We start from the raw sequence: 12061 nt of genomic DNA, 5'->3' as shown, positions 1-12061 counted from the left end.
AAAACAAAGCTGAACACATCATCATCACTTGTAATCTTTGCCTATACAAACTAAAGTCAAATGCAAGATTTGTAAGACTATTATGAAGGAAATTTCAGACATTTACAGGGCTGAAGGCTAGGGATTTTTCAGGGAGTTTACTTGCCATCAAAAAAAAACTTAAATGTTGTTAATACTCAGCCACATATTTCAAATAATGTGTCAAAACAAGCAAACTCTAGTAGTATATGTACACACAATTTTTAATAATAGTTTTAAAAACTATAATAAACTACATGTATGCACAGCAGTCTGTTCAGGTTAGGTCCTGACCAGGTAGCTTTAATTACATACTTAAGTAAATGTTATTGTAAAGAAGAGGATTAAACCATATTGTTAAAGAAAGTTAATAAATAAATCTTTTGTTAAAAGTTTTATTGAAATTGTTGGTGATTGGATGGATTTTGGCCTGATTTGGGTAGATTTACATGGATGTAGGAAATTAAAGACCTATTTAAAGCACGATACTTCAATGACTTTAAAAGGCTTAAAAATGTGTTTTTGAAACGTAAAATATTTTTATGACCCCCACGGATACTCTGACAAACTACGGCATGCTGCATGAACACAGTATTTTCGTTATAGCACCCAGTTCATGCCAATGGAAAAGGGGTAAAATGTATTCAAATGTATTTATGTATGAGTAGCAGGGTATAACGCAGAGAAACGACCGCTACATATGGTTTAAAAAGGAATGATAGCAAAACTAGTTGTGCAAGCATATGCTCTAACCTGTGTGCGTATGCTCTGTGATGCTGAGCCATCCCCTTCCATTACAGCAGGTCCGTTGAATCCCTTCCTCCCTGACAGACTCCATTTGCTGTACACAGTCTCATAGGGCAGCCCGCTGCCCTGACCCAGGCTTAGGCCCCTCTGAGATGCTCTGTGACCGGGATTGTCCTGCAGGCTGCTGGGGCAGAAGCGGTCTGCAGGCGGCAGGGCCACCGAACCACTGAAAGAAAGCTGAGAGCTAGACAGGTGTTGCCCTAATAGCCCATGGATGGAAGAGGTGCGATGCAAAGAGCTAACCAGTCCCGCATCCATCCTGCCCTCTGATTGGCTAAGCAGGGCAAGTGGAAGAGGCTGGGGATGCAGCGGCCAGGTAGGTCCAACAGGGTTGTCAGTGCCTTGTTAAAAGAAGGTAAAAGTCAGATTTACAGCCTGCACAGATCATTGCTTTATTGATTGTAGGCAGGCTGTGATGTATTAACAGTAGTTTTCTTACCCATTGAGGGCTGTACAGTAGTGGGATGAGACTGAGGATTGCCGGATGTTGTGCCCTGGGGAGGATGAGCTGCAGGGTTGTTACTGATGGAGGTTGAGCCACCTCCACAATCTGAATCTTCAATGTTACCTCCACTGTTACATCCAGCACCGCAACCTTTCTGAAGCCTGAGGACAGCAGAAAGAGTATCAGGGTTTCTGCAGGTTTCCTCAAGTCAAATTTAAAACTTTTAAGACTCTTAAGGACGAAATTTTAGACTTATACAGGGTTAAAGACTTAACATGAAGTATTAACATGAAGAATTGTGTAATTGTTTTGCGTTTTCTTTCCCTGATTAGGGAATTTAATTTGGGCATTTTGCTGTCAAAACAGCAATTCTCAATTGTATCTCTTTGCAATAAAAAACGTATTTATGAAAAAAAGGGTTTTATTGAGATGTATTGTTGGTCAATGCATGAATGTTGGTCAGATTGAGTAGCTATACTTGGATAAAGCAAAATTAAGACCTATGTTGGAGCCATACATTATATAGTGGCATTTGGCCACATGGTGTCAGTACCATACTATATAACTGTGGCTTCACTGCATTGAGGAAGAGAGGTTGGTAGGAAGCACACAGTTTATGACCGTAAGGTAACGTAACATACAGACAAGAAAGTAGTGTGCAATATAGATCAAGGAATATTGATGAAGGAATTCCGTTGATTGGAAAAATAAAGATTCTGACCGTACTATGGTGGCCGGGAAGCTTAAAACAACATTACAAAGTGTGAAACACTTTTACAAAGCTCGAGACAAATTTACATTTTGGAAAACATTTCTATCTATCATAAAACACAATTACTTAGGAAAAACTATTTTACCAAGGACAAAACAAATTTACATTTTAGAAAAAAAATTAACAAGATACAAAACACTTTTACAAATCCTGAAACATATTTACAATTACAGATTCCTTATGGTAAGGGAATGTACCACACCAGAAGTGACCCAGAATGTACCACACACCGGGAGTGACGCGGGGAAAAGTATTCTTGTTGGTGAGCATGGTAAATTTGTGCTGTGGAGTACATGACGTAAATAAAGTTTATAGTGACCGAACATGGACTGCGGTCGAGGGTTGTTTTGGCCGTTTTGTGCCAAACACATGAGCAGCTTAACACGGTTTTGCTTTGTGTGGTCGGTGTTTGGAGATTCTAAAGGACGCAGACCAGATGGACACACCAGACATACTGCATCAATGTGTTCAATATTTTAATGAGGGCCACTCGTACGCTGTAATCATGGACATGATGTCAAGTCTAGATGGTGGAAACATCAGCTTGAGGACTCTTAACAGTAAACTGAATGAAGCCGGTGTTACCGTTTAACTGTTGTCCGTGTTAACTGGTGATGTAAACTATTCACGTTTGCAGATTGCCAGATTCGTCACATTTTCACAGCAACAAAACATGCCCATACCAAATAAATATTCTTATTACTTGGTCAGTGTGAGTGTAAACATTATTGATTTTAATATTTGTGTGGCAGAACAGTATAACGAAAATTAATGTAAAGAAATAATTATAATTTACATGTCATCAACGGGATTCGAACTCAAGTTAAAAGGTTCAGCACAAGTATCAATCGACCCATCTAACTGAGCTATCCAGGTCTACATGGTGAGGTCGATTTTGATATCTTTATCAGTCAACATATGCCGTGCTTTGATTGTTTCCATGTACTTGTGTGGACATGTTTCTACATACTCTCACGCTGATATTTTTTCAGAATAGCTCTAATGTTTTATTGCAGTTCGTCAAACCATGATTTTTATAGTTGTAGACTCATGTTAACCTGTGTCTACAAAGTCACACACGAGCTGATATTTTTCCAGTGTGTAGTACATTTACTTCCGGTGTGTGGTACATTCCTTTACCGTAAGGAATCTGTAATTGTAAATATGTTTTGGGATTTGTAAAAGTGTTTTGCATCTTGTTAATTTTTTTTTATAAAATGTAAATTTGTTTCGTCCTTGGTAAAGTAGTTTTTCCTATGTAATTGTGTCTTATGATAGGTAAAAATGTTTTTCAAAATGTAAATTTGTCTCGAGCTTTGTAAAAGTGTTTCATACTTTGTAATGTTGTTTTGCACTTCCCGGCCAGCGTACTTTACGCATGCATGAAAAACTTGCTTACTCTATCAACAATAGCGGCAATTGGAAAGCCGCTACAACCCGTTTAAAAAGATTTAAGACCTACAGCAGAATATTTTAGTACATATAAGACTTTTACGAATTAAATGTAACTTTTTAATTTAAGACATTAAGACTCAAGACCCAGCGGATACCCTGAGTATATTTAGAAAAAAAACAAGAACAACTATAAAGTGCTGTAATAGTGTGTTTGTTCATGAGGTCTGACCTGTCCCAGCTGCTGATGAACCAGGTGTAAATGTTGTGAGGGCTGATGGGGCCTCCCCAGACCGAGCGCAGCTGGACATGGGCTCCGGCATAGGAAGTGGTGAGTGGAGAGACGTAGATGGGGTATCCGATGGGCTGGTCACAGGATGAATTAATCATGTTCCTTAGAGCTTGCTTGGCGTTCTGGATGCTTCCGCGTTCAGGATTCCGGTTCCGCAGGAAGACCAGCTCCTGCTGCTGTCCGGCCCACAGTCCACGCACACACTCCCGGTTCACCTAAAGGAAGTGATAGGGATAGACTAATTTACTGATAAGTCATGATAAAATATATATTAGCAGATAGAGGAAAAAAAGACAGACCACTAAAAATGTCCAGTTTCTCTAGGTTTACAAATTCATAATTATGCATAATTAACTCTGTAAGCTACTAATGAAATGTCTTCAAAATTGAAATAAAACTGTCAATTAGAGCCTTTGTCACATAAAATAAAAAATATCTTTTAAGAAATTCCTTTTTAGGCAACACAATGTTAGTTTTAGAAAATGTTGGGAAAATAATTGCATTTATGGTATATTTTGTTAAATAACACAGATTTTCAAATCACAACTGAAAATGAATTTTCTAAAGAAAAAAAAAAAGTTTCTAAAAAATATTTTTCTTTGAAATCTAGAAGAAAGATTTTAATACTTTTATAAAAGAAAATAGATATTAATATTTTACTCAAACCCATAACTAACAAACCTAGTAAAACCAGAAATACGGAGAATGCTGTCACTCTTTAGGGACTGTTAGTGTTCCTATTATTATTATTATTATTATTCTTTATCCATTTCTTCCGCCAGATTTGAATGGCAGCCCATATAACCGTATGTGGAAAAGTTGTATAATTTGGCACAATGATAGAGGGCAGTGTCAACATGAACCACAGCAAACCTCAAGTCTCTAACTCAAACCCTCTAGCACCACCACTTGTCCAAAGTTTCACTTATGTTTATCGCTATAACTTTTGAATCGAATGGGCTACAGTCAAAATTCTTTTCCCCCCGAATCCTTGGCACAGCTAATTCAAACGTACCCCATGTCATCATATCCCATTATGAAAATTTTTTCGTTATCTCGAATTTCGCAAAACCTATTTTATCAAACTTGTCCTAGGCCGTGTGTCCGATTTTCATCATTGAATCACATAATCTACAGACCATACTGACTAAAAGTTATGGAAATTAAGTTGACTAGTCGAACCGTTTCTTGCGAACAAATCTAATGTACAGCTTGTGAAAATGGACTTGAGGTGATATCTCCGTAACGCATTGATGTATTCACACAAAACTTGGTATGTATTATGACAACCATGGTCTAAGGATTATCTGCAGCGTTTCGGTGCACTGCCCCCTAGTGGCTCTGAGATCCAAAAAAATTTTTTTTGCTTAAATCTTCTCAACCCTTTGTCTAAAACTTAAAAAACCTGATCTGTTCACATCTGACGGAGCATGCAGAGTCGAATGGTGTCCAATTTTCCGAGGTCAGACATTTTGGGCCATTTACATTTTTTGTCAGAAAATGCTATACTATGCTAGTAGTCACGCTTTAAAAAACCTTAACTAATAATCAATAGTGAATCTTACAAAATGGCTAATAAATGTTGACTGCATAGGTTTATTGTGGCAAAATTAGTACCAAATTATTCATTGGGTCATGCTGAGAACACTGATACCAAACATGCAATATTTGGGCAAACTTTCTGTCCGCCATATTGAGTTAGTTTAAAAAGCTTCTTTTGTAAACTCAATCAATTGTCACCAAATTTGACTTCAATCATCTTCTGACCATGCTGACCAAACCAAAAGTACAAATCATATTGATCAGCAAAACGGTTGTCGTTTATGACATTGAATCTGAGGCTGTAACTCAGCGATGCTTGAACATATTGACACTGAACTTTAAGTGTGTCATTGGCAACTCGCAATGACCACAACACATAAATTTTGATAACCTAGTGGTCAGGAGTTATAAATCGTTCACTAACCATCAATAATGAATCACACATTTGATAATAACTTTAGACTGCGCATGTTTATTTGTTGCTTTTGGCCTCTGAACTGCTTTGCTCATTCTGCCTCTTAAGTGCTTGGCCCCTAAATTGCTGCTTGCAGCTATATTTTTATAGAGCTTCTCTATTGTCTTTTCAGAGCTACTTTAAAGCCAAATTTGAGTTTCCATCACTAAACCTGCTATTTTTTCTGCTTGTTACTTCAAAACTGCTTTGAAAAAAATCTGTATTGATGAAAGTATCATACAAATCAAGACAACTACACTACAAATATATGTTCAGCAGGGCACCTTGATGACTCTGAAGCTAAGAAAGCGTTTGTTCAGCATGATGATCTTGTACTCGTCGCTGCCGTCATCCATAACGTGGCGGAGAGCGAGCAGAGAAGGCATGTTGGCCAGGATAGCACTGCGCCACACAGGATCACCCTCGTGAGAGATCAGCATCTTCTCCTCATTAGCTGTGATGGCATCGTACAGCACCACTGGGTCCTCATATTCATCAGGAGAAGTGAAGTGATCCTGCAGAGGACGGGACAGAGAGAACAAGATGTGGGGAAAAAAGCCAATCAGAGATATTTTATAAAAAGTACATTTTTACTTTATACAGTATGTGAAGTGAACTGTACAGCTCTTCATGTCTATTTTAGTGCATATATATCAAATTTGACTGTGACGACCTAGAAACCTGATTAAAGTGTGATGTCAGGAGGGGATGGATGACTGCCTCAGCCATACCTGGTGCAGTTTGAGGGACATCCGGACACCTGGAGCTACCACCCTGTTCAGCAGGTCCATGTCTGCAAAAACCCACTCGTCTCTGGGAGAGGTGATGCGAAAGTCACCCTTAAATAGGGCGTGAAGGCCATAGAGAAAAGGCTCCAAGCTGAATTAATGCATTAAAAATATATATATATAAATAATAAAATCACATAGACATTCAAATTCAAGTTTATAATGTTGTGATTCTCTCTGTAGCTGGTTTGCTTAATGACTTATAACTCTTCATAAAAAGAAATGAGTGTGTTTACTATAACAATTCCTCTAACAAAAACCCAAGAACGCTTGAAAACAATGTTTACATAAATGGTTTATGCTCTTTGGATTATGTGCCTGATAAAAAAAAGCAAGAAAGATAATAACAGTTAGGACATGAGTGGCTGTGAGATAAAGAAAATATATAGTCATATCCAATTAACAAGAGTGCTGTTTATCAAAAAAAAATTATTTAATATTTATTAATCAAATGTGATTTTCAATGCGTATTCTGTCTGTAAATACGGTTCTGTAATCAGCAGTAATTCTCCATTATGTGCTTTCAGATGGAGCAGCATTTACTACACAGAGCCAAAGTTCACTAACAAGCTATACTAAATCATTTTAATCATGTTATGAAACAGAAGATACTCATTCAATGACAGATACTTGCAAAGCTTCATAGTGAACTACAGATCTGTGTAGGAAATGTTGCTTTGTCAGAAAGCATATGAAAATATCAGATTTAATAACATGTTTTTACTTCAAAATCACTTCGTCGGCTCAGTTTTTTAAATAAATAATATCCTGGGCACATTTGCAGTTTCTGCACGAGGGTAGAGATTTACTACAGATCAAAAAAACATGCTTCAATGGTGAGAAGAGGTGCATAGCAATTGCAGATTTTGCTAAATTGGAATTTCAAATCAATTTAGATTTTTAGCCCAGCCCTAACTAAAATGAACCTGTTTGATCGAATCCAATCAATTGATTCAAAGATCCATTTATCAGGAGAGCCACAAGCTTTGTTAAAAAGGAATTCACATCAGGATGAAACTTGGCCTATAAGAATAAAGTATGAGTTTTGTACAAATAAATACAAGTATTTACTATACATATGCATTTATACAACAGTTCTGTCTGGTTCTCGATTCTGATTGGCTGATGGCCATGCGATATTCTACAATATCAGAACTTGTCCAGCCTTTTCACTCTTGTGTATTACTCCACCCACACGAGTGGCAAGCAGAGGACTACAGTTTGACAAATATTGCAGCTATTGGACAACATAATGTACTTTTGAGGCTTTTTTAGGTGAGAATGTAGTTGTTTAGATTAGCCCATTTTAAATATTTATAATTTCGAAGATACAGCATGTCAGCATCCATCAGCCTGTCAAGCTGAGCAGAGCAAAGACGGTTGAGGTTGTCCATTCACAAGATGGCGACAGTCAGAGACCGCATAATAAGCCCTTAGAGGAGAAAAACTCTTGTAAAACTATAAACTACAGCTGATCATATCATTATTTAACAGGAAAGTGATATTCTAAGTTGATCTGTCTCTTTTGTATGTTGTAGTGCTGTATTTATACCATAGTAATTGTAGTGTATCAAGTGTGAGATGGGAATCGCATATTAGGAAGGTATGTATTTTGTGTTGGCCACACTGTAAAAACCCCAAGTTAGTTTTTAATTTGTCAACTGTTTGATTCCAATGAGCCTCCTGTATTCGTTCCTGCAGACTAGTTCAGTAAAATGAAAGAAATATTGCCTGCATGTGTTTAGCTTTTCTCCTCATCACAAGTACAACAGTAATCTGGTAGTGATTGCGTTGCTTTGGCTTTTTCGGGGTTAATTATTGTGATATCCTGATTGCATCACTTTAGACAATACGCTAGAGAATCATTCAAATACTAGCTCTAAAGGGACGTTTGTGAAGTAGTAACCATTTCTGTTGTTCTGACCTCAGCTGCAGATGTGAATAAATAGTGGAAGTAGTTCCTCATACAAAAGAATTTTTAGTCTCTCAGTGTTTGATTTTATTTTTTATATACACTATTATAGTTGCGAACTGTTGTATAAATGCAATATCACACTCGTTGAAGTGCAATATGGCTGTATATCAGTGGTGGGACACCAAGTCAAAACACAACGCATGCCTACCACCAGTGCCGATATACGGCCATATCATGCTGCTACTCGTATGATATTGCTCATATATACACATGTTCTGTCTGTGGCTAACAGCCAAAAACTCTAGTTAGCAAAATCTAGTTAGCTGTATAATACTTCCTATTTTTTATTAATAAAAATGAATCAGATATATATTTTAATTAAATAAACCATAATTTTTTTCAACAGTCACCCATGCCACTTGCTGTCAGCTTATAAAAAGCTTTTGCTAGTTAGGACACGAAGCAGCGCTACAAACATCATTCTGTAAAAATGCTGGATGCATGAAAGGTGCAGAAGGCATTTAAAAAAATAAATAAATAACAAAAATAATAACTTGTCAGCTCATGCAAAATTGCTGTAATTGGTTTAAATACTTGCCTGGCTGACATGCTGTGAGATGCAGTACCCAGAGCACGACGGCCCAGAATACACAACCCAAAACACAGTGTGACCAGAGGCGAATCCTTCTCACTCTCAACTGGCTGCAAAGGAAGAAAAAACAAAAAAGCACTAAATTACATATTTAATTCCCATGCAACCAAGCTAGTGACTGTCAATGGCAAAGCAATCAAAAACTGTTAAGTAAACTTATAGCGCAGTGAATAGGAGAGTACAACAAACCATTTTTACAATCCTTTTTGCTCAAATAATAAAAGAAAAACTTAATAAGAGTGTTATTAAGACTTTCAGAAAAAAAAGAAGAAAAAAAATGCGTAAGACTGATATCGGCACCCAGAAGAGAAAACAATGCTAAATTTACAGTCCTACCCCATAGAGGTTGCATTGCAAATACCTCGAAGATTAGGACTGCACGCTATTGGAAAAATCTGACATTGCGATATTTTGTTTTGCTGCGATATATATTGCAATAGGAATACAATTTCACCAGATGGCTTGAATAGCGCTATTTGTGAAAAAATCATTTATTTAGATTGGTTGGGTTGATTTGTAAGGGTGTGAATCATGAATAAAAAAATTAATTGCAAGAATAATTACAATAGAGCAAAGAAAAAAGTCAAATAAACAGTTATTTATTGTTTTCAGGAGATTCAAACGATATATAGATACAATTTAATAATGTAATATAAATATAGTCTTCATTGTAATTATAAATCAGTAAAATTTCTCTTCATTGACGTTACAGATTCTTTACATTATTGTGCCCGAAAGCTTTACACTTTCTTGTAATGTTTTTAAAACACATGCAAATGATAAAGTTACAATCTATTATGCTTATAAGTTCAGGGTTTCTGCAGGTTTCACCTTCATCAAGTCAAATTTAAGACTTTTTAAGACCTCTTTAAGACCATCAAGAAGTCAATTTCAGACATATATAGGGTTAAACACTACAAATAAAAATATTTACTTGCCCCATAAAGAAACAAATTCTAATTATTAATTTTTGGCCACATATTTTAAATAATGTGTCAAATCAATTAAGATCCGTTTAAAATTATTTAAGACCTACAAGACGATATTTTAGTAAATTTAAGACTTTTTAAGGCCTAAAATTTAGGACATTTTAAGCCCCCGCATACACCTTATAGTTGCAATAGCCGCGTTTCCACTATCGCGCCTAAAGCGAGCGAGCCAGGGCGAGCCAAGGCCAGTCGCGTTTCCACTATCACTTCTGGGGCGTAATCGGGTCAAAGCGGGGCTTCCTTGGGGCCAGCGTCCGGCCTTTTTCGGCCCGCCGAATACCTTGGGCCAAGGAGGGCCAAGTGGGGCTTCGGGGCGGGGTTACGTACAAAGGCGGAGTTTTCCTGTCAAGTAAAGAGGAGACAAGATGCTTTCTTCCCTTACATTTGTTTTGCTATCGCGCTTGATCAACTCACTAAGAAGAAGAAAAAATAAATGCCGCCGAACTCGAATGTCCTTATCCAGGGATCGCTGTCTGGCCTTACACCAACAGACCACAAACAGTAAAAAAAGCAATCGCTTCGGTGTTCTCCATCTTCCAGCTCTCGTAGTGATGCCAGGTTGTGTTTGTGGTTATAATTAGAGTTTTTTTGTTCCCGCTGAAGTGGGCGGGTTGTGTGACGGGTTGTGTGACGTTTGATTCGGTGGAAGTTTTGGGGGCGGTGTTTGCGTGACGCGCTGCGAGCAACTAGCCCGACAGTGGAAACGCGACATGATTTCGGCCTCATTTCTCAACCTCCTGTGCTATTGGCCCGGCCTGGCCCGATTAAAGCCCTGGCTCGCACTGGCCCGATAGTGGAAATGCGGCTAATGAATCCCTAAATCTCATTTATTCTCAATTGTTGATTGACTATAATGTGTAACTTAACATTGCATATGATGCTATGTGACAAATGCGCACACGCACGCTGCGATATCGCAGAAGTGATATCTGAAGTGATATACTGTGCAGCCCTATTGAAGGTGATATAATAAATACATTAATCCTTATAAATGTACATACATTTTCTTTTTAAATCTAATATTGAAACCTTTCAAGGATTTAAGATGCTGATGACAGTTAAAAACGTCATAACAGTCTGGTAAAAAGGGTCCCATACCGTTTGTCTGCGGCTGTTGCAGTATTTTATCCACTCCAAGTACACCAGACAGAAGGAAGAGGGAGTGATGCCGGAAGCTCGGTGGTCATAGTCTTCATCTATGTTTAAGTTGAAGGTGGGATCACTGTCCACATAGGCAGGGTTGAGGCAGGGCCGCAGAGCTTCCTGCACCGTCTCGTTGGCCAACCATTCCTCTAGTTTGGGCGAGCGGCTCACATAGTAGATGATACTCTGAGGAGGAGGAGAGACTTTGATCATTGCTCTGCATCTCAGACAGCAGTGCAGTTATTCGAGTTGTTTTTGTCTGAGTGTAACTGACCTTGACATAATATGTGATGAGGATCTTGCGCAGGTCAAACACTTGAAGCATGGAGGCTGCGTTGTTGTCACTGATGCTGTAGCCCTCTAGCACGTATTTGGTGGCGGCTACTTCCCAAGCCAACCAGCGCTGACCAAAGGCTGCGTTGAAGGAGAGCATGTGGGGGAGATGACCGGGCTCACAGCAGCAGCAGCCTTCATCTTCCTCCACCCCTTCTGTGATCGCCTCCACCTCCCTCTGCTGACAATATGTTCCTGAAAATATAGACATTAAAAAAGGAAATGAAGATGAAAATGTCTAGACTAAAACTTTCTGTCCTAACTATCCTAGTCCTATACTATCTGTGAGGCTTTCCGTCTGGTCTGGTATATATCCAGTTCCACAAGCTGCTTCTGGGGGTCCAATATAATCTTATTAGCTGTGTTAACAATCTTTGCTAGTTTATACTTCTATATAGCTCCAGGATTTCAGTACCAGCAAGAAATATTATAAGAGATAATACTATCATGATTCTATTCAGCTGAATAATATCAAACATATGATATTTTAGCCTGAGAGTGTGTGATCCACAACAGGGT

The 12061-nt window shown here is 38.1% G+C and overlaps 1 protein-coding gene across 1 annotated transcript in view; it reads right to left on the bottom strand.

Moving 5' to 3' along the window:
- The window catches only part of LOC130214354 (pecanex-like protein 3), a 37597-nt gene that overhangs the window by 4528 nt on the left and 21008 nt on the right, over positions 1-12061 (bottom strand). Inside the window, exons 24-31 of the mRNA XM_056446006.1 lie at positions 11484-11737; positions 11165-11395; positions 9024-9127; positions 6454-6601; positions 6007-6237; positions 3667-3941; positions 1265-1431; positions 772-1166 (exon numbers count right to left, since the gene is read on the bottom strand). Coding sequence (XP_056301981.1) covers positions 772-1166; positions 1265-1431; positions 3667-3941; positions 6007-6237; positions 6454-6601; positions 9024-9127; positions 11165-11395; positions 11484-11737 — 1805 coding nt within the window. The remainder of the gene's footprint in view (positions 1-771; positions 1167-1264; positions 1432-3666; positions 3942-6006; positions 6238-6453; positions 6602-9023; positions 9128-11164; positions 11396-11483; positions 11738-12061) is intronic.

This window comes from Danio aesculapii, chromosome 21, assembly GCF_903798145.1.
Source record: "Danio aesculapii chromosome 21, fDanAes4.1, whole genome shotgun sequence".
Lineage (NCBI taxonomy): Eukaryota > Metazoa > Chordata > Actinopteri > Cypriniformes > Danionidae > Danio > Danio aesculapii.
Note: the sequence above shows the minus strand (reverse complement) of the source record. Positions and strands in the feature narration are given on the sequence as shown.